This window comes from Delphinus delphis, chromosome 8, assembly GCF_949987515.2.
Source record: "Delphinus delphis chromosome 8, mDelDel1.2, whole genome shotgun sequence".
NCBI classification, from domain to species: domain Eukaryota; kingdom Metazoa; phylum Chordata; class Mammalia; order Artiodactyla; family Delphinidae; genus Delphinus; species Delphinus delphis.
The window spans coordinates 9,800,285-9,820,841 of record NC_082690.1 but is presented as its reverse complement, the minus strand read 5'-3'; the positions used below and the strand labels follow the sequence as shown (position 1 = coordinate 9,820,841).

The 20,557-nt window shown below is 44.8% G+C and overlaps 1 protein-coding gene across 1 annotated transcript; it reads left to right on the top strand.

The window, feature by feature from the left end:
• Positions 1-350: 350 nt before the first annotated feature.
• On the top strand, positions 351-17,247 carry DDX25 (DEAD-box helicase 25). The gene is made up of 12 exons (XM_060017102.1): positions 351-428; positions 1,048-1,114; positions 1,367-1,411; positions 1,916-2,051; positions 3,256-3,348; positions 3,460-3,562; positions 5,126-5,240; positions 6,259-6,436; positions 12,015-12,252; positions 13,432-13,594; positions 15,617-15,805; positions 16,979-17,247. Exons 1-12 carry the CDS (start codon positions 366-368, stop codon positions 17,038-17,040), a joined length of 1,452 nt encoding a protein of 483 aa, XP_059873085.1. The 5' UTR covers positions 351-365; the 3' UTR covers positions 17,041-17,247.
• Positions 17,248-20,557: the final 3,310 nt, after the last annotated feature.

Genomic DNA, 20,557 nt, shown 5'->3' with positions numbered 1-20,557 from the left:
AGAGGGTGGTGGGGTAGGAGAGGTAGGACTCTCGAATCAGTACGGAGATTGCTGCCGCTTAGAGTCCCACGCTGCTGTTGCTCAGCAGAGGTCAGCCGCGGGCGAACGTTCACCACGATAGCGCCCCGGCTGCCTTTCCAACGCCTGGCGCTAACTGGGGCACTGGCAGACCACTACAGCCAGCTCCCTCCTGCGCGGACCCCGCCCTCCTCCCCCGACTCCTCCCACCACCTCGGAGTTCGGGCGCCTGCGCACGGCGGCTGGTCGGCCCCCCGAGAAAGCCCATTGGCCGCTGGGTGAGGCCGGGCACTACCTCGCGCCTGTGGCGGCCGCACGTGCTGGGAGCGGAAGCGGCGATCGCAGCTATGGCGTCGTTACTTTGGGGAGGCGACGCAGGGGCTGCGGAGAGCGAGCGGCTGAACGGCCACGTAACTGCCACCGAACCGGGGAGGGCAAGGGGGCAGGGGCTAGAACAGCACTCCTGGAGGGAAATGTGATGGGGAGGGGAAGGGACAGCTCCTCTACGGTTTGGAGCCGAGTGTCAGATGGTGGTGGGGAGGTGTGACAAGGATTTGGAAGAGGGCCACGGGAAAGGAGACCCCGAGAGAAACAAGAGCTTTGGCTTGAAAAGGCAAAATGAAGACATCTGCGGGAGGGAAAGCAGCTGGGAGCCCCAAGTAGACCCTGAGTTTTCTGCTGTCCCAATTTGACCGTTAAGCCTCAGCTAGCTTCTATCTCATCTACCAACGCGCTTTCCTACCTGCTATCCCTTGCTCGTGCTGTGACCCGCCGAGGACTGTCACATTTAGACTAGAGGCTTATAAAGAGGAACGTCATATACAGGGGCAGTAGAAAGTCTCCTCCGATTTTAGGATAATTCATACAGGAGACCTGCTTTTCAAAGGAATCCGTTAATACATAATATCGCAAAGGAAACAGTATTGGCGTGGCCTTCCCTGCCTCCCTTCCAGCCCGTGTTAGGGGGTGGCACTGGGCTGCTTGATGCCTTGCTTCACAATATTGATTGAAATTTGTATCTTTCAATAGTTTTCAAACGTCATCCATCCCCGGAAGAACCTTCAGGGTATTAAGAGTACTACAGTTACAAACGTAGGTGAGTGTTGTTAAAGAAGATTGGGCTCAGTTCATTTAAAAAGCATTGCTTTCCTCATGTCCCTGGCAACTTTGGCTCCCTTAGTTTAACATTCAAGACCCTCCACTACCGTTCCAGTCTTTTTACCCACTCCTCCACTGCTTGACCCTTCCTTTGTACACACTGTAGAGTCGGCAGGAGAAACTGGGATGATACGCTGGACGTTCCTGCTTGGCATTTATCTTTACAGTTGTTTCTCTTCCATCCTTTTAGACGGTTCTGTTAATAACACCGAAGAAGATGGTGAAGAAGATGGAGGTAGGAAATAAATTCATTTGCGTGTATTTACTGGCATTGTTTCCTTTAATCATGACTTTCACAACGTGGGTGAGTAATACCATCTTAATTGGAAAAGAACCATCTTTGCTTCTGTTTTCTTTATAAATAGTGAATGTCAGAAAAAATACTAACTTAGGAGTCAGCATTACTTCTTTAGAGGAAATTGAAATAGAATATGCAGGAATGGGTTACGAATTTTCAGCTGGCAAGGAAAAATTAGGTCTGCTGGCAATAGATGTAGGCTTGGTTGAGGTTAGAGGTTGGTGTAGCAACAGAGCATAAGAAACTGGATCCTCGTGGAAACGAAAAGGAATTCTCAGTGCTGTGTCATTCTTTTTAGAACCTTCTTTTGGAAGAAAAATGAGAGTAGGAACAGTTGCTTGATATACAACCCGTGAATGGAAGGAAGCAACTTGTTAGATGTCATTCAGGAGGCTTGACTTTCCCCCTGCAATATCCCCTGTTTTATCCTTGTTTTTCTAGTGGAATTGGCAGCTAATTCACTCTTGAACAAGTTAATCCGGCAGTCCTTAGTAGAATCCAGTCACCGAGTTGAAGTCTTACAAAAGGATCCCAGCTCTCCACTCTACTCGGTGAAAACATTTGAAGAGCTGCGGCTGTGAGTACTTTTACTTTAAGTGTAGGAAAATTCCAGAGAGCATAGCACAGAACAAACTAATCTGCTAATAATAATCATCAGGATCTCCTTCGTGTTCTAATGGTCAGTATTCAAATGAGATGTGGACATTTTGCGTGCAATTAAAATATAGCTCAAAGAGGAACACTAGGATATCTGAATTGTCCAACGACTTAAGAACATTTTTGATGGTAAAATATTTTAAGCTTGCTGTGCTAAGGGGGATAGCTAAGCCAGACACAGCCATATTGCTACTCTCCGTACCAGAGTACAGATAACAGGAATTTTGATGACCCAAATACCGCTTTAGATAAGTTACAAGCTTTTACCTTTTTAATTATTTTTTTTTGTCTCAGATGGTATTTAAATGAATAACTTTCCCAAATAGGTTTGCATTTCCTAGGGAGTTATCAACTGGCATTAAGGAAATGTATTTAAATAGGTCGAGTTACTGATACGGACTTAATGTAAGTGGGGAAATCCAAAATCCCAATGCCTGCTTTCTAGATGGGGAGAAGCTTACTTATAATTAAAGGTTGGCTGCCAGTAATCTACCAATTAATCTACCAATTAAGCATGTCCAAAATGTGCATGTCATTGTAGTGGAAGTATTCCAGCCTACTTCACTTTATCCTCTTTCTAACATCTATCCTGAGACCCCAGGAGAGACGCATTTAAAAATGCTGACTCAGAAGAATGAGCTAATATTGCGTCTTCTGCTCCTAGAGAGAATTGATATAAGAATCACCTAAATGAAATTTTGTTTTCTCTGAAAATTGCCATTGAAACGTTAAAGTTTGTCATTGACTAAAAAGAAATAAACAATAAATCTGACTTAGTTTTCTGCTTGTGTGGAAAATAAAACTCTACTGGAAAATTGATGCACTTCTATCAGATGAGTTTTTCCTTTTTTTTTTCTTGGTTCAAGAGAAAGTTCAACGTTAGGCCCTTACTGCTATCCTTGGCCTGGGCTTATGACATAACTTACTACTTTAGTGCTCCAGCTGTGCAGACATGATTGTATATATGTTTGAGAGTTGAGGTTTAACTTGTATATTTCCAAATATTACTTTTTATACTCACTTGCAAAGTGGCCTAATTTAGAAATGCACCTTTCAAGTTTGTACTCCTGAGTCTACTGACGCATCACAGACTTTAAGTATTTGATTTTTTGTTTTTTTGACAGAAAAGAAGAGTTACTAAAAGGGATCTATGCAATGGGATTTAATAGACCATCCAAAATTCAAGAGATGGCTCTCCCTATGATGCTGGCGCACCCGTGAGTTTCTGCGGTAGTGGTATTCCAACTGGCTATTTTTAGTCACTTATATTCAGTTTATGCCCAGGAGCTTGTATTCAGTTTATGTCCAGCACATCCTCTTTTCTACAGACCTCAGAACCTCATAGCCCAGAGTCAGTCTGGAACAGGAAAGACAGCTGCTTTTGTCTTGGCAATGCTAAGCAGAGTTAATGCCTTGGAATTGTTTCCACAGGTAAGGAAAGGCTGGGAGAGAGATGGGAATGCTTGCGGTGCCAAAGATATTTTAGTAATAGGCAATATTGCTGCAATGATGTGATGATGTTTAGAATAGACGTTCTTTCATGAAATCAGAGTATTGGGCAGCAGTATGGGGCAGTGATTGAGAGCACAGGCTTTATAGTTTGACTGGTTCCAATCCCAGCCTCTCTGCTTACCAGCTGAAAGACTTAGGCGAGGTAGTAAATCTTTTGGAGTATGTTTTCTTGTCAGTAAAGATAACACTTACAAAGGTATGGATCACAGTTGTTCTGTTCACCCTTGAACCCTAACTTCAGTCACAGTGCTCGGCTTGTAGAAACCACTCCTTAAACATTGAATGAATGAATGAATACCTGCCTCATAGGATTGTCATGCAGATTGAGTGAATTAATGTACATTTTTAGCACCTTGCTCAACATAAAGTGAGCATTCAGTAGTGATAGTTATATAGCTGTAGGTCACCCAGTCCCTCGTACTCATTTAGTGGAGAAGGAAACAGAGGCTTGGAGAGGGAAAGGTCACACGTGAGGTCACAGTTGTCAGAGAGCGACTGAGCAGGGACTAGAACTGCGCTTGCCCTTCTCCCAACCTAGTGTCAGTACGTGGAAAGTATCTGGTGATCTCCCTCTTTCTCCAACCTGTGTTCATCGAATTGATTGACAAACTGGGAGCCCAAGTGTTGGGAGCGCTCAAAGCTATGGGGCAGCAAGGATCCCCTCAGGAAGTTTACAACCTGCGCAGCAAGATAACCTGTGGACATGGATGTGGGTGACTAGTGACAGGCATAGGAAATCCTGTGCCTTCTTTAGACAAGTTCAGGGAAATTTATATCTGGGGTTTGATATCATGAGTAAAAATCCTTTAGGAGAAGCTATGCTTGAACACATGTTGAGAAATGTGTGTGGAAACTGTTTTTATCACTTTAGCTGTGTTTCCCTCTATCTCAGATCCTTAATTGAAGTTCAGAAATGCGTTAAATATCACCAGTTTCTTCCATCGACATCTTCATTCATCAACAGCCACGATTTATAGGGGGGATGGAAGTAACAAATGAAAGAGTTTCAGGGAACATTCTGCCAGAGATGTGTAAGATAGATTGGACCAAGCAGGGAGTGCTCTGGAAATGGGCAGACTTTTAATATCAGGGAAGAGGTAATGGGGACCACACTCAAGCTGTAATTAGTCTTGCATCCCTTCTCTTTTTGATTCCCAGCCCCCCTATATCCCATTTTTCCTCTACCAAAACAGCGTGACTCATAACCTGTGTTTCTTCATGACCTTTCAGAGAGGAACATATAAAAGGAAGCTGCTTCTTCATCCTTCAGCCCCTTCTCCCCTTCCATACTCAACATTCACCCTAGATCTATCAGCTGCTAAGTCGTATTCAAGTAAAAATATTCTGTTCAACCAAAATCTCCAGTTTCACTTCTGTGCCTCTCCCTCCACAGATTTTAATTGTATTTCAGAATTGCGTGATGGCTGTTATGAACCTTTCTCCTTCCCCCCTTCTCTCTCTCTCCCTCTCTCCCTCTCTCAGTGCCTCTGCTTGGCTCCTACTTATGAACTGGCTCTGCAAACTGGCCGTGTGGTCGAACGGATGGGGAAATTCTGTGTGGATGTTCAAGTGATGTACGCCATTCGAGGGAATCGAAGTATGTACCAGCAAGCCAACCCTGGCTGATACTTTAAATCCCGACTGCACCACTGACACAGTCGTGGTATATACCTTCTCTGCTTTCTTGCCTCTAAAATGGTGGATATAATGGCACCTATATCATAGAGTTGTTACTGGAATTAAATAAAATGATACAGATAAAGCACTGTGCACACCCCTGGCACATAATAAGGACCCAGTAAATGTTAGCTGCATCATTCCCACAGCCCAGAAGAGGATGCTTTTGCTTGTTCTTTTCTGTGAGGCTCAGTTGTTTTGTGCAGAACAGCTTTTATTGTTTCACTTTTTCATTAAAGTATTACATGCATAAAGTGAAAAAAAAAAACTTTAAAACAGAAAATTCAAAGGTAAAAGTGAAAGTTGTTCTTTCTTTCAAAAACCTATTTCCGAAGACAGCTGTGGTTTTGTTAACAAATCTTTGTGTGTTTTTTTGTTTTGTTTTTGAGTGCTTACAAAAATGGGAGCATTTTTTTTGTACTGTTCAAAAACTTACGCGTTTTAAACATCTTTTCATGTCAGTATGTGTAGCCCCGCCTCATTCTTTTGACGAGCTGTATAATGTTCTGTCATTTATTTCATGTAACCTGTTGATAGACATTTTGGTTGTTTTCCATTTCGGGAAGATTTGTAGGCCTTTCACTGCTGTGCCAGTGTTTCTGTAGGACAATAGGACAATGGGAATGCTGCAGAGTGGCTTTTTTTTTCTTTTCTTTAAGTAACCTGTGCCTCCCAAGTCTCAGTTAGAGACGTGTTACCCAGGGTGGCTTTTAAAATGACCGTGGGGCAGAATCAAATACGCGTGACTATTATCATTACTGTAAAGCTAGAAACTTGGGAATTTATCCTAAAACTCTGTAAAATCAAAACCCACAAAGACCCTCAGGGTTGGCACTTGGAAAACCATTATGAAATGTGTTTCATTACCGGGAATTGTAAATGGTTAGAGTCGTTTGCATCTGAAGGAAACCTTTAAACCCTTTTCCTTTGCTCCCTAGTTCCCAGAGGCACTCATGTCACCAAACAGATTATAATTGGCACTCCTGGGACCGTCCTAGATTGGTGTTTCAAGCAAAAATTAATTGATTTGACTAAGATTCGTGTGTTTGTCCTGGATGAAGCAGATGTGATGATCGACACGCAAGGATTCTCAGACCAAAGCATTCGTATTCAAAGGTAACCTTCACATCCAGCCTTTTCTTCCTGGATCTTCTGTCCAGGGAAGGAATTTCATTTGTCTGCTGCATCTAATTGTCTTTACTGCTTATTCCCCACTTCTTTCACCTTTAAAACAAGTTGGGTTTTCATTATTTTCACCAGCTCAATGGGCCTTCAGCCTGCTGTAATTACCCAACTCCTTCATCTTGTACTCTTGCCTGATTGCTTCACTCTTGTGCTGCAGGCTTACAGATGGAATCCATATACAGTGGGTCTGCACCAAATTTTGCCAGTAATCTTATATTTGAGCAAAATTCTAAAGAGAATTCATTAAAACCTGATAGCGCTATTGTGAGGACACAGCAGCCTGGGATCAGTAGCCTAGTATCTAGTCCTGACTTTGCCTGTAAGTCGTTAAATAAATCCTGTCGATTTCCTAGGCCTCTCTCCCAGGATCACCAGGGGGCTTAAAATTTCAGATTATCAGCCTAACCTGAACCTTACTGAGTCAGAATTTCTGGGAGTGGGCTTTAAGAGTCTGCATCGCTCATTTTTAAATAAAGTATTTATACACTGTGTTAAATTCAAGTATAATATTGAAAGACTTGTAATGATAACCAGTAATCCCCTGCCCCAACCCCTAGAGAATACTGTCCATTACGACATTAACTTTCATACCTTTAAATAACCTGCTCACCTTGGTATTTCTCGTTGTATATTCGTTATATACAACGTTGTTGGTTACATTCACGGCTGGTATTGATATCATTATCACAACACAAATAACGTTCACTGCTGACTATTGAATTATTATAATTATGTTTTTCTTTTGCTTCTCCCCCTAGAGTTGCCTATTTTCCTTCATTTGGTTACTATCACTGTGTAGCGGTCTTTAATTTTTCTCTACCTGTTTCATCATATGTGTCATATGTCAATGATATCTCCAGATAGTCAAATACATCTTAAAATTCCATCAGTTTCTTTTTGTCTGGAAGATCTCCCACACTCACTGTCTCCAGTTTCAGCCTGGACTGGTTGCACTCCAGTCCTGTGGTCGCAGCTGCATTACGGGTTTCCCCTGTCCTCATTAACAGTTTCGAATCTCCTGTCTTGTGGGTCCTTCTTCTTGGCGTACTGTTGGTTTACTGAATATGCTGGAATGTATCTGCTAATGGCTTCCTGCAAAAGGATGTGTAGGAAGTTCATTTTCTAGCCCCTGCTTGTCTGAAAATGTTTTTACTGTACCTGTAAATTTGATCTTTGGGTTGAGTTTCCCTGGATGTGGAATCCTGTCTTGAAAAGCTTTCTTCCTGTAAATTCGGAGACAGTGTTAAAAACAGAAAAGTGGTTGTTTTTTTACTATAATTAATGCTCTGTTTCCAGTGTTGCTGCTGGAAAGTTTAATGTCTTCCTGATGCTCAGACTTTTGTCTGTGATCTGTTTTTTCCTCACTAGAAGGTTTTGGAATCTTTTTCTCCATGATGTACTGGAACTTCTCAATGATGTGCTTTGGTTCAGATCTTTTTTTTCTTCATTGTACTAGACACATGTACTTCTCATTCCCAAAACTTGTACATGCCAGATCTGGGGAAATTTCTTATGTTACTTCTTTCCCTGCGGTGACCAACTTTTTAGGAAGACAACCCGGGATACAGTCACAGCAGGCAAATATGTATGTACATACGTACACACACATATATCTCATATATATATAAATATAATACAGAAGAAATAATCGTACATGTGTTATTACTTTAACATAAAAATATGGAAAATACGTTTATTTGAAATCATGTATTATCCTGTACTTTCCTGTTACATTAGTGCTACTATTTAAACACAACAACTGTAGAGCTAAACTGGCAATTGTAGTAACTCATAGGGGAACTAATTAAACAATATGTATGAGAAAAATACAGCAATAATGTTTCGTCTCTGATACAGCAATTTAATCTTTTTAAACATGATAGGCTGCTTAAATTTTGGAGGCTGTGCTATTGTATATTCTTTTTTTTTTTTTTTTCTTTTTTTTTGGCCACACCACACAGCTTACAGGATCTTAGTTCCCCAACCAGGGATCAAACCCGGGCCCTCAGCAGTGAGATCGCTGAGTCCTGACCACTGGACCTCCCTGGAATTCCCTATTGTATATACTTAAGATACATAATTATAGAACTATTTACGAGGAGAACGTAAATATGATAGAACTAATTAAACATATTACAGTAAGTCCCCACATACAAATGAGTTCCGTTCCAAGGGCGTGTTCGTTAAGTCCAGTTTGTTCATAAGTCCAACAAAGTTAGCCTAGGTACCCAACTAGCACAATTGGCTATATAGTACTGTACTGTAATAGGTTTATAATGCTCTTCACACAAATAATACATAAAAAACAAACACAAAAAATAAAATATTTTTAATCTTACTTTTCAAGTACCTTGAAAAGTACAGTAGTACAGTACAACAGCTGGCATCCAGGGGCTGGCATCAAGTGAACAGGCAAGAAGGGTTACTGACTGGAGGAGGGAGAGGAGGTGGGAGATGGTAGAGCTGAAGGATCGTAAGCAATAGGAGATGGAGGACAAGCTGCCACTTCACTCATGCCTGACGTTGCTGGCACAGGTTCTGGTTCCTTGCTGGATTCAATTCTATCTACCCTCTTGTAAAACGATCCAGTGATGTCTGGGTAGTAGCTCTTTTTTTCTCATCATAGATGACACAGTAGCAATGGATTGCATTCTGAACTGCTGCTGCAACCTTCATGTACCATTCTGCATTCGGGTCCTGTGCGTCAAAAACTAACAGTGCCTCCTCAAATAAAGAAAATCCTCTTGCCATTTCCTGAGTCATGAATCTCTTTAGTTCTTCAATTACTTCTTCCTCTTTTCTCTCTTCATCCTTTCTCTGGGCCTCCAATTCCATCAGGTCTTCATTAGTAAGCTCCTTGTGTTGCACAGCAAGGAGTTCAGTGAAGTCGTCCTCTTGCTTCAAATAAAGATACTGTACTACTGTACTCTATACAGTATGGCACAGTAAATTACACAAAAGTACAACCACTTGTAGAGGATGCATGCACGTGGCAATATACTCCAGACACGTGAACTAACTTAACGTGATTGGACATGTGAACACACATCCACATCTTTGAAAGTTCACAACTTGAAGGTTCGTATGTAGGGGACTTACTGTACCTGTATTTAATGACAGAGACAGTAATGACACTTTTTTTTCTGTCTCACAGTGTGGTAAGATGTTTTGACTCTCTCTTTTCTAGTATCCTCTGAACTCCCTGCAGCCCTCTTTTCTTGTAGGTGGCAGTAAAACAATAGTCAAATCTAAAATTCATTTTGACTTGCAGCTCTGCCCTTATTAAGCCCACACTGATTCTTTTTTTTTTTTTTTTTGGGAGTATAGTTGATTTACAGTGTTGTGTTAGTTTTCTGCTGTACAGCAAAGTGAATCTGTTATAGGTATACATATATCCAGTCTTCTTTAGATTCTTTTTTGATATATGTCATTACAGAGTATTGATTTGAGTTCCCTGTGCTATACAGTAGGTCCTTATTAGTTATCTATTTTATATATAGTAGAAGCCCACACTGATTCTTGGTATCAGTCCAGTGTGATATCCTCTGAACAAAAGTGTTCAAGCATAGAATACTTAGGAGCTTACCTACTAGCAACAGTGGTGTTTAGACTTGCAAGAATCAATTTCTGGCTCCTTCAAAATGTTCTTCCACTGTATCCGCAGGCTTGGTTCGGTGCACCAGCTGTTTGTCATTCAGATCCTGTGCATTTATACATCCATCGTTTAGCTTATCCATGTCTAAAATGTCCATCATTTTCAGACACTCTGAAGTCTATTAGATGTCATCATAAGTGAAACCCCTTCTCCTCAGGGAAAATGATTATAAAGCACAGAGGTGACTTAAACTTGTCCAACTGAAAGATGAATTCTTTACAAATTTAGTAAAGAAATTAGAAAGTCCTCAACTTGGCTGTCCTTTTCTGCTGACATTTTTCGACTTCTGCAGCAGTTTTATTCCTAAAAAAAGGAAAAATGAGTCATTATTTGCTACAAGTTTTTGTTGCAGCCTTTGCAGAACACCAGACAGCTCAGGTGCAGTCAGTACAAGGCCTCTTCACAAGTCATCAGACAGTTACGGAGACACAGTGTGTTATTTCTATTTTACTATAATCTTTTCTCCATTCTCATCCTTGACGTATTTCCAGGTTGGAGTTGGACATTCTTTTTGTCTCAAACTTTGAAAATAGGCCAACATTTTAAATCTTTTCACTGGCCAACTGCAATGGCAGGCATCTTGTAGGCACACGTCTGAGGTAGCTCTGCATCCATTTCTGCACAGTTAGAAATCTTAGTAAGGCTTCTGCAAGTTTGAAATAACAAAATGACCCAAAACTTCGGTAATGAAGAGCTCAGTATCACAGGTAAGCATATTGTATGTGTTTTTAAAAGTATTGTGTACAAAGGATGCAGGACATTTAGCTGGTAAGATCTTTTCATGTTCTTTGATAAGGAATTTATAGACTGAATGGAATATGCCAGAATGTACATTTGCACTGTCTGCTGCTCATGCAGAGAGTTGAACAAAGGCTAATTTGTATTTGGATACAATGTCAACAGTCTTTTGTTGTATATTTTCTGTGTTGTGTAAAAACTTCATAGAAGCCAAAAAGATGTTTTGAGACTCCATTTTTTCAAAACCAAGTACCTAAGAGATTGGAGGGGTGGGGCGTGTATTTTGTGTTGCCGTGATTTGAAATCTCACTGGATGTACTGTAGAAGCATGGTGTCTGGTAAGATCTGAGACGCTCCACTCTACACTGAGAGAGGAAAGACGTCTGTTATCAAAAGTTCCCGCCTTGTTCACCCACAGGACAGTTTACTTGCAGCCTCTGAACCAGGAAATGTAACTTGACTCAGTTTCATAGGGGTGGCAAGGGAAAGATAGAGTCACAGGTGTCCCTTTGCTTGGTGTGGGCAAACTAATTCGGCTGAGCACTGGTGTGTTTGGAGGAGGCAAAAAACTTAATTTAGAAGTATTGCCTGTCTCATCCTGAACTTGCAGTAGCATCTTCCCCTTCTGCTCCCCTTTTACTTATATCCAGGTTCTTCCCATTCCAAATAGACTTAATGTGGCTGTTCTTTCCCACCCCAGAGATAGAACACCTGCCATCGAATGATGAGCCTCTGTGCCCTTCATCCGCATGGAACTTGTACGGGATGATTGCTGTAAACAGCACCTAGACTGACACCCTAGGCTTCACGAGCCCATCTCTCCTAAGGAGAAGACTGGCGTGAAAACCCAGATCACTTATCTACACTTCACTCTGGAGCCCCACATTCAGTGTATCCATTTTCCCAAATTCTTGGTGGGCAGGAGGGCCTGACACGTGGCGCTCTGCAGCAGGTGTAGTTGTCGTGGCCGCAGCACGTTTCACGGTGACCCCAGAGCAGGAGCAGGGGCGTGGGGGGCAGCTGATGGCCGTGGGCGTCAAGTGCTGGAAGTGGCCCCCCCAGGAGAGGGACAGGCCTGGCCATCGGGTGACGACCTTCTTTCCTCCTCTCTCGTAGAGCTTTACCCTCCGAGTGCCAGATGCTCCTCTTTTCAGCGACCTTTGAAGACTCCGTGTGGCAGTTTGCGGAGCGAATCATTCCTGACCCCAACATTATCAAGTTACGGAAAGAGGAGCTGACCCTGAACAACATCCGACAGTATTACGTGCTGTGCAGGGATAGGAAAGACAAGTACCAGGCTCTGTGCAACATTTACGGTGGCATCACCATTGGCCAGGCCATCATATTCTGCCAGGTACGTCTGCTGGGACTTGTCTTACTCGTGCCCAGGTTTCTGTGCAGGTGGAGCCGGGCACCGTGTTTGGTGCTTTTTGTACATTATGTTGTTTAATCTTCAGAGCACCTCTGAATAGAGGTTATCTGTATTGTATGGGTGAACTGAAGTAATGGAATAGGACTTCAATATGGTGTGAAACAGAGGGCATCCTTCTCGTATTTCTTCTTTTCTTTCTTTCTTTTTTGGTCGCGCCACGCCGCTTGTGGGATCTCAGTTGCCTGACAAGGGATTTAACCTGGGCCACGGCAGTGAAAGCCTGGAATCCTAACTACTAGGCCACCAGGGAACTCCCTGGGCATCCTTTTAGAGGGACTGCTTCTAACACTTCCCCATTCAGGTTGATGTTTATTGTAGTGTTTCCATAGATACCCTTTATCAGGTTAAGAATGTTCTCTTCTACTCCTAACTTACTATGAGCAAAGTAGCCACTCAGTCACTCACTATTAACAGCCCCTTGTTTTTATTTTCGTATTTACTTTTCCAATCTGATGTTTTTCGTGTTCGTGTCTTGGTTGTATTTTTTCACCACCATGGGCACACTGTCAGCTCCATGAGAGCAGGCTCTCACCTGTTCCACTCACCTTCATGCCCCCACCCAGCACATGGATGGCCCTGGAAACATACTTGTAGAGTAAAGGAAAGCTCAGCTCTGCCATGTGACCATGTGACAACTAGCCATGTGACCTTGGGCAAATCACTTAACGGTTTTAAGCTTTGGGTTTATTTTTCAGTTTTTTAAAATGAACTTAGGCAGCTGCTTCATCAGATCATTATGAAAGCAGATGAACGTGGTACACATACAGGTTTTAGCAAAGTGCCTGGCGTACACAGGATGTCATCATTGTTAGGTACCTCATTTTGTCATCAGACCACCCTGAGAGGTGGGCGGAGCATTTTATTCTCTGTTTCAGGGCTGAGAAGCCAAAGCTCTTACAGATTGAGAGGATGTGCCCCTCAAAAGCACAGGGGAGGGCGAATCCCCTGCCACATTCTCAGATCCCTCTAGGCCCCACAGGGAAGGTGAAGCAAAACCCCTCTGCAGCACCCCCAGCTCCCATGCCCTGCAGACATGAGCGCCGCACACATAGCCAGGCTGCTTCAACTTGGGCGCCATGCTGGGTTTTGATTTTCATGCAGACTCGTCAAAATGCCAAATGGTTGACTGTGGAGATGATGCAGGATGGCCACCAGGTGTCTCTGTTAAGTGGAGAGCTGACTGTGGATCAGCGAGCTTCCGTCATTCAGAGGTTTCGAGATGGGAAGGAGAAAGTTCTTGTAACAACCAACGTCTGTGCTCGAGGTGTGTATGTGTATGCACTTAAAGTCAAGTTTATTGAGGTATCATTTACATATGATAAAATTCTCTCTTTCTAAGGATACGTTTCAGAGAGTTTTGACAAACATATATAGTCACGTACCCATCACTGTAATCAAAATATGGAACATTTCCATCTCCCCTCAAAATTTCTCAGTGCTCATTTTCAGTCAGTCTCTGTAACTAATGACCCCTGCCAACTACTGACCAGATTTCTGTCTCTGTATTTTTGTCTTTTGCAGAATGACATGTAAGTTAAATCATACAGTTGGTAGCCTTTGTGTCTGATTTATTCTGCTTGACACCATACTTGGGAATTCATCAGTGTTGTTACATGTATCAGTAGGTCATTCCTTGTTATTGCCGAGCCGTATTCCATTGACTGGGTCGCACCACAATTAGGTCTTCCATTCACCAGCTGATGGACATTTGGATTGGTTACAGCTTGGAGCTGTTTGGACTAAAGCTGAAATAAACATTCATGTATAAGGCTTAGGTGGACATACGCTTTCATTTCTCTTGGGTAAATGCCTAGGAGGAGGATTTCTGGGTCATGTGGTAAGTGTATGTTTAGCTTCATAGGAAACTGCAAAACTGTTCTCCAGAGTGGCTGTACCCTCTTGCATCTCTACCAGCAGTATAGGAGCGTTCCAGTTGTTCTCCATCCTTGTCAGTAATTGGCATTGACACTCTTTTTTCATCTTAAGCTTTCTAGTAGATGTGTGTGGTATCTCGTGTTTTCAACTTGTGTTCCCTAACGACTAATGATGTTGGTCATCTCTGAGGTGTTTTTAATTTTAAAACTGTTGACTACTGGAAGAAAAATCTTTGTTTTTTCAAGAGGAGGGCCTTCGTACTTTCCTCATTCCTCCTGTATCCTTGCCTACACCGCATACTCAAACCATGTTTCCTAATTTATTACTAGTTCACCAGGTAGAACCGAGGACCTGCCCTGAGTGCTGAGCTTGGCATTTGGAGGAGGAGCCTAAAAAAGGATGAGGTTCCTTCCCCTCGGGAGCACGCTGCCTAGACTCCTGACCTCTAGACCAGCACTAGCCAATAGAAATTTTTGCATTGATACAAATCTCCTATTCTCTGCTGTCCAAGCCATATATGGTGGCTGTTGAGCACTTGATGTGTGACTAGTGTGGCTGAGGAACTGGATTTTTAATTTGAATGAATTTAAATAGCCATAAGGCCAACGGTTACCGTACTGGACAGCACAACTCCAGACCCCAGAGAAAAGAGGGCACAAATTGCTCCAGAGTCAAAGCACAGTACAGGGAGGTCAAGGATTATGACCCAGACAGCTTCTTAGTGTTGAGGAATGGAGGCACCAGGTGAGCACACACGTTAGGAGTGAAAGGTGTGAAAGGAAGGGGAGAACTCCTGGAAGTCTCGAGTCGTTTGTACTTTATCCTGTACTGTTTGGGCAGCTGGATTCTAAACACAAGTGCTCTGGACGTTGCTGTGGTGACCACGGTGACGATTAGAGGAGTGGGAGATGAGGGACTGGGGAGACCAGTCCGGAAATTGTTGTAACAGTTGAGGCAGTGGATAAAATGCCCTGACGAGAACAATGGCCGTGGAATGGGGTGGAGCTGGGGCCCTGTGATGGGTAAGGGAATGTGAGACTAAGGGGCTTGCTGGGCACTTAGCACAGTGGGGGTGGAGAAGATGGAAGGGCTCTGTGACCTGCTGCGAGCCCCTCCCCAACACACAAGCACACGCGCACGTGCACACACACGCACACATGCATGCACACGCGCTTTGTACATATTTAGACTTATGTATAATTCACTTCTACTGACACTCTTATCCAGCATCATAGACATACATACTTGGAAGCAAACTGCCTGACCGAAGGACCTATTTCATTGATGTAAAAGCAGGTGTGATTTACAGGTTGTGTCCATTAAATGAGAATTCCCTTGGCAAACGTGGTTCTTGAATAGCTATGTCCTGAGGAAAATGTTGCAGGACCCTGCAGTGTCGTTCCTCTTCCAGGGATTGATGTGAAGCAGGTCACGATTGTTGTGAACTTTGACCTGCCTGTGAACCCGGCAGAGGAGCCAGACTATGAGACCTACCTCCACCGTATTGGGCGGACAGGCCGCTTTGGGAAGAAAGGCCTTGCCTTCAACATGATCGAGGTGGATAAGCTGCCCCTGCTGATGAAGATCCAGGACCACTTCAGTGAGTAGTACCCTTCGTGCCCAGAGCTGTGGACCTGCCCACGTTGACAGTGACGATGTGTGTCATGGACCTCGAGCCCAGAGGCTTGTGGTCGGGTGGGGGCAGGAGCCAGGGAGGAGGCTTCTACTTCTTAGTGCCAGAGTTCCTAACAGGAGGCGGGGGTAGTTAAAGGAAGCTGTGAAAACCAAGTGGAATTGATAGGAGCTCATATTTCTATCTTATTGCTCATTCCGGGATCTGGAGCAGATTTTACGTCCATGAAGAGCCACCCTAGGCAAAGTAATAAGGTCCTTTAAGATGATATTGTGTCCCCAGCTTCCTTTTTTATGTACATTTTTCCCTTCCTGTTGCCCCAGCGACCAACTAGGACAGTCCTAAATCCTGAGGCCTGCTGCCTTCCTCCAGTGCCCGCCCCCCCCCCCCCATCTAAACAAGGCAGGCTCTGCTAACCCTCTGGGGCTCTTGGACAGGCGTGTTGCAGTCTGGTGGAAACTTGAAGGGTAACAGAAGCTGAGATGTCCCCCTGCCCCAGGGCCCTGGATAGATACGGCTGCGGAGCAGGCGAGGAAGAACCCTCGCAAGACTCCAGATGTATCTTTCACCTTGAGGACAATGGTACTTGACCTCTGTGGGAAGCAGAGGACACTATCCCCGGGGAAATGCACACAAGCACATATGTGCAATTTGGAGTATAATGTTGAAAGGTTTGCAGACTGGCTGTGGACCCTGCAGGGAAGTTGATTAAGCACCCCTGCGTTAGGATAACGAGGAGGGATGGGGGCGGAGAAAGAACCATTAAGATCACTGTTGCTATGGTAATCAACACTCCCTGTTGCCATTCAGCAAACCTGCCCCCTCAATGCACACGCCCACTTCACCCTCCTGAGCTCAACCAGGCACCTTCCCAGGTCCCCCTCTCTGCACTCTGGCGATTTTTTTCTGCCCCACAGTATTTAGACATGTATGTTGTCTTGTCTGGTGCATTTGATGCCATTGTAGTTAGTATGGATTGGTTATTTGGATACCATCCCTTCCTTACCTAATCTAGAGAATGTCCCAGTATCTCGAGGCTTTCCATACAAGGTGTCACTATCTTCAGAAATGTAATTGGATGGAATGAAATTTCGTTTAGGCCCTGGGATAAGACTGTTCCATTCTCTTTTGTTCTTTTAGACAGCAATATTAAGCAACTCAACCCTGAAGACTTGGACGAAATTGAAAATATTGAATATTGAATATTGAAGAAAGAACTTTATCGTTTACAAGTGTTCTGGTTTATGTGAAAGTGATTTTTTACGTTGAGCCTTTTTCAACATGAAACTGTTAATATATGGCAAAATAAATGTTGTGGTAGCCTTAGTTTTAAGACCTGAGGTCTTTCTGAACCAAATTGATGTGAAGCACTTGATCCTTTTGAATAAATAAAGGGAGATTATTTCTTACTCCAATCTTTTCACAGATAAACATCTTTGCGTGGGCTACTGGGTTGTTGTGGGATTTAGTTTATAGAATCTGAGCAGGTCAGGCCGCCTGTGAATATCTCACGGTGCCGCGAGATGGCAGTAGAACGTCACTGTCTCTGGAATTTGAGTTGGTCGAGTGAAAACACCACACGTCTTCAGATTTGCTCACTGCTGCCCCTCCCACCCCTAATGTCTTCCCTACCTCCCCCTCGCCCCCTCCCCACACATGCACGCACCCCTGCACCCCCCGCACAGACACACACTCTCACGTGTGAGTGCGGGGTGAAAGCTTCACAAAGTAAAACGATTTGAAAGAGTATTTTGCTTCTTTTTTAGTGTTTCAACCAACACAGAATTTCAAGATATTGTTCTATTTTACTTCTTAATGTCTTCAAATTAGAGAAGATTTAATCGATCATCGTTTATGTCATAGTCTCTGGAAACGTGGCTTTATTATAGACATTTCTTAAAAACAGGCAGTGGAGGTGGGGGGAACCCACTTGCCTTAGTAAAGAGGTGACACTTCAGGGAGCCAAAGGGTTTCACTTTTAAGAACTTAAAGGTGTATCTGAGAATCCTGGATGTTTTCCTGCAAGTCCCATTGAGATGCTTCTCATTTCTCACATTTGCTCCTAAAAGGTGAAATAGTGGGCTTGAGAAAAAGGGGGGGAAATTGATACTCTCCCAGAAAGCCCACAGCCAGAGCTGGGCCCCAGCTCTGTCACAGCAGACTGCCACCAGCAGCCTCAGTGAATGCGCCTGTCATCCCGGTGTGGAGGGGTGTTTCTGGCCTATGTCTTCTGATATCCCATGTGCATGTCACCTGCCCATGTTGTATCCTGTGGGCAGGGCTCAGAAATACATGAAAATCGTTCAGCCTCCTCACCCCACAGCATATATTTATCATGCACCCTTTTTGCTAAGCACCAAGGAAGAGAGATGAATAAGATGTACCAGTGATTTCAGAATTCAGAGTCTCACAGCAGAGACTCAGAATAAGCCAACATTATTTTAATAATGGTCTTTGCTTAAGGAAGGGGTTCAGAGGAGGCACCCCAAACGCCGTCGGGGCCAGTTTCCCAGAGGAGAAGACATTGTGTCTCCTCTCACAGGAGAGAACGTGAGTTGCACGGTGCCTCTCCTCAGGTACTTAGCACCCCCTTGCAGTCCCCTCAGTAGATCCACTGAGTCAGTGTTCCAGACCCAGCTGATTGCCAGAGTTACCTGGAGAACTTGGGGAGAAAATACAGATTTCCTCCCCATACTGTGCACCAAAAAGCAAACTCTCTTAGGGTAGAGCTCAGAAACACAGTTACCTAAGGGAGCTGAAAACAGGTAAAGCAACAGGTCTTACAGACCACTGTCTTAGGGAGGAGATGCCGAGGCAAAGAGAAGTCCCGGGGAAAGAATCTATAAAAAGTAGAGCTTCCGCCTCTGAAGGTCCACTCGTGTTCTCCTCATGGTATGTCTGCCTTCCTCTCTGGGCCGGATCAGCGTATCCACTCGATACCCATCCCCCAACACAGCGCCCAGCACGTAATAGGCAGTCAGTGAATACTTGTTCTGTTGAGTGCATATTCCCTTGCCGTCTCTTTCTTCACTAACGTTCTTCCTTGATGTTCGCCACCTTGGTTTTGAACCGCAGTCATATGGCGCAAGATGAATAAACATAGGAAGTGTTTCGAGAGAGTTTGCTCTCTCTCACTATTCGAGAATTGAGCTGGACTTTGCATCATAGTCAGCTGAGCATCGGGGCCTCTTAAGTAAGATTTTGTCACCTCCCTTTCCGGTCCAGATCTGACGGGATCTCTGTCAGTCACCCTCACAGGCGTCTTGAGCGATTTCCATTTGACAGCCATTCCCAAAGAGTCTGCAGATAGTGGGCACTCTTCCTGCCCCTTTGCCCCTCACTTCCATTTGTCTCTCCACCTAGGAGGCAGAAATCCATCCCTGTTCTGTGTGCATCACAGCCTGTCCAGTTGGGCAAGTCGACACTCCCAAGGCGGTCTTGCGGGGCACAGCTCCTCGCTCAGAACTGCCAGCAGCCTTCACGTCTCCGTGCCTGGCCGGGCCAGGGTTGTCTTTCTCCGTGGATGCCGGCCCGAGGAAGAGTACGTGGAGAAACTGGGAATAGCCGGATGAGTCAGTGCATCCATGAGCCGGGCTAATCAGCTGTGTGTTACTTGGCAGCAGACAGTAAACCAAATCCATTCGGTTTATGTTGGCCAGCTTCGGACTGTGAGCATATTGAAATTCCCGATGGCGTAGAGCAGGGCTGTAATTTCCAGCGGGAGCCGTGAGTGAACACCTCGCCGCCGCCGGGGGCACAGATTCCTTGGATGCTAGGTGCTGGATCTGAGGCGACCATGAATAACAGGAAAGGCAAACGTGTGGGTCCTAGTCTGGTAGGACGTCTGACAGCCCTTCTCAGGAGACGTGATTGCTTTTGCTCTTGAGAAAGTGTTGACGTTCCCGGCAGACATCGGGCCCCAGGAGAGCTCTGGCAGACTCTGCGCGTGTGGTCAACAGTGGAAAGTCTTAGAGGGTCGCTGGGGGTTAAGCGGTACCTTTCCAGAGAAGACCCTGGGAGAGGAGCCAGTTGTGTCCAGCCTTGGTTCGGCTCCTGGTCCCCTGAGAGGTTCAGCCTCCTTCCCGTTGACTCAAGTAGGGGCCCAGGTCAGAGAGAGGACCGAGGCGGAGACAGCGCAGTTGCCGGGGTGGACGCTGCAGTGGGGCCCAGAGCAAGGGGCTCCCCGTGGGCCTGCTGTTCTTTGCCCTCCGAGCCCAGGGGCCTTCCTGCTGCAGTACGGACAGACCTGCAGGCTGGTCCGGAGGGCACATTCGTTTTCTCAAGGGACAGCAGAAGAGTCGGGTCCTGTTAAATCCTAAACCCCACTCTACCCCTCTACCACTTTCAGGGAATCGGCACGTGTTGAGGACTGTCATCATGTTGCAACCCACAGGCTGTGAAACGCCACAGCCTTGCCCTGTGCTGCAGGGAGCGTCAGCTTTCTGCTCTGGGAAGAGCCCAGAAGGAGCTCATCCCCGCGTCTTCCGTACTATTTTTACCCACGGCTGAGAGAAGAGTTGGGACTCTCCCTCCTCCCTTCCGCCTGCTCACTACCCCTCTCTCGGGGGCACTGTCTTCCGGCTCTGAGCCCTCCTGTGGTCCCCACATCGCTAAGGAGGGATGGGTCAGCCAGGCCGGCCGTAAGAGCCGCTGTCTCTGGATGCCGTCTTCCTCCATCTCCCTTACTGCTTCGTGTCTCGGTCGGCTCAGGCTGCTGTG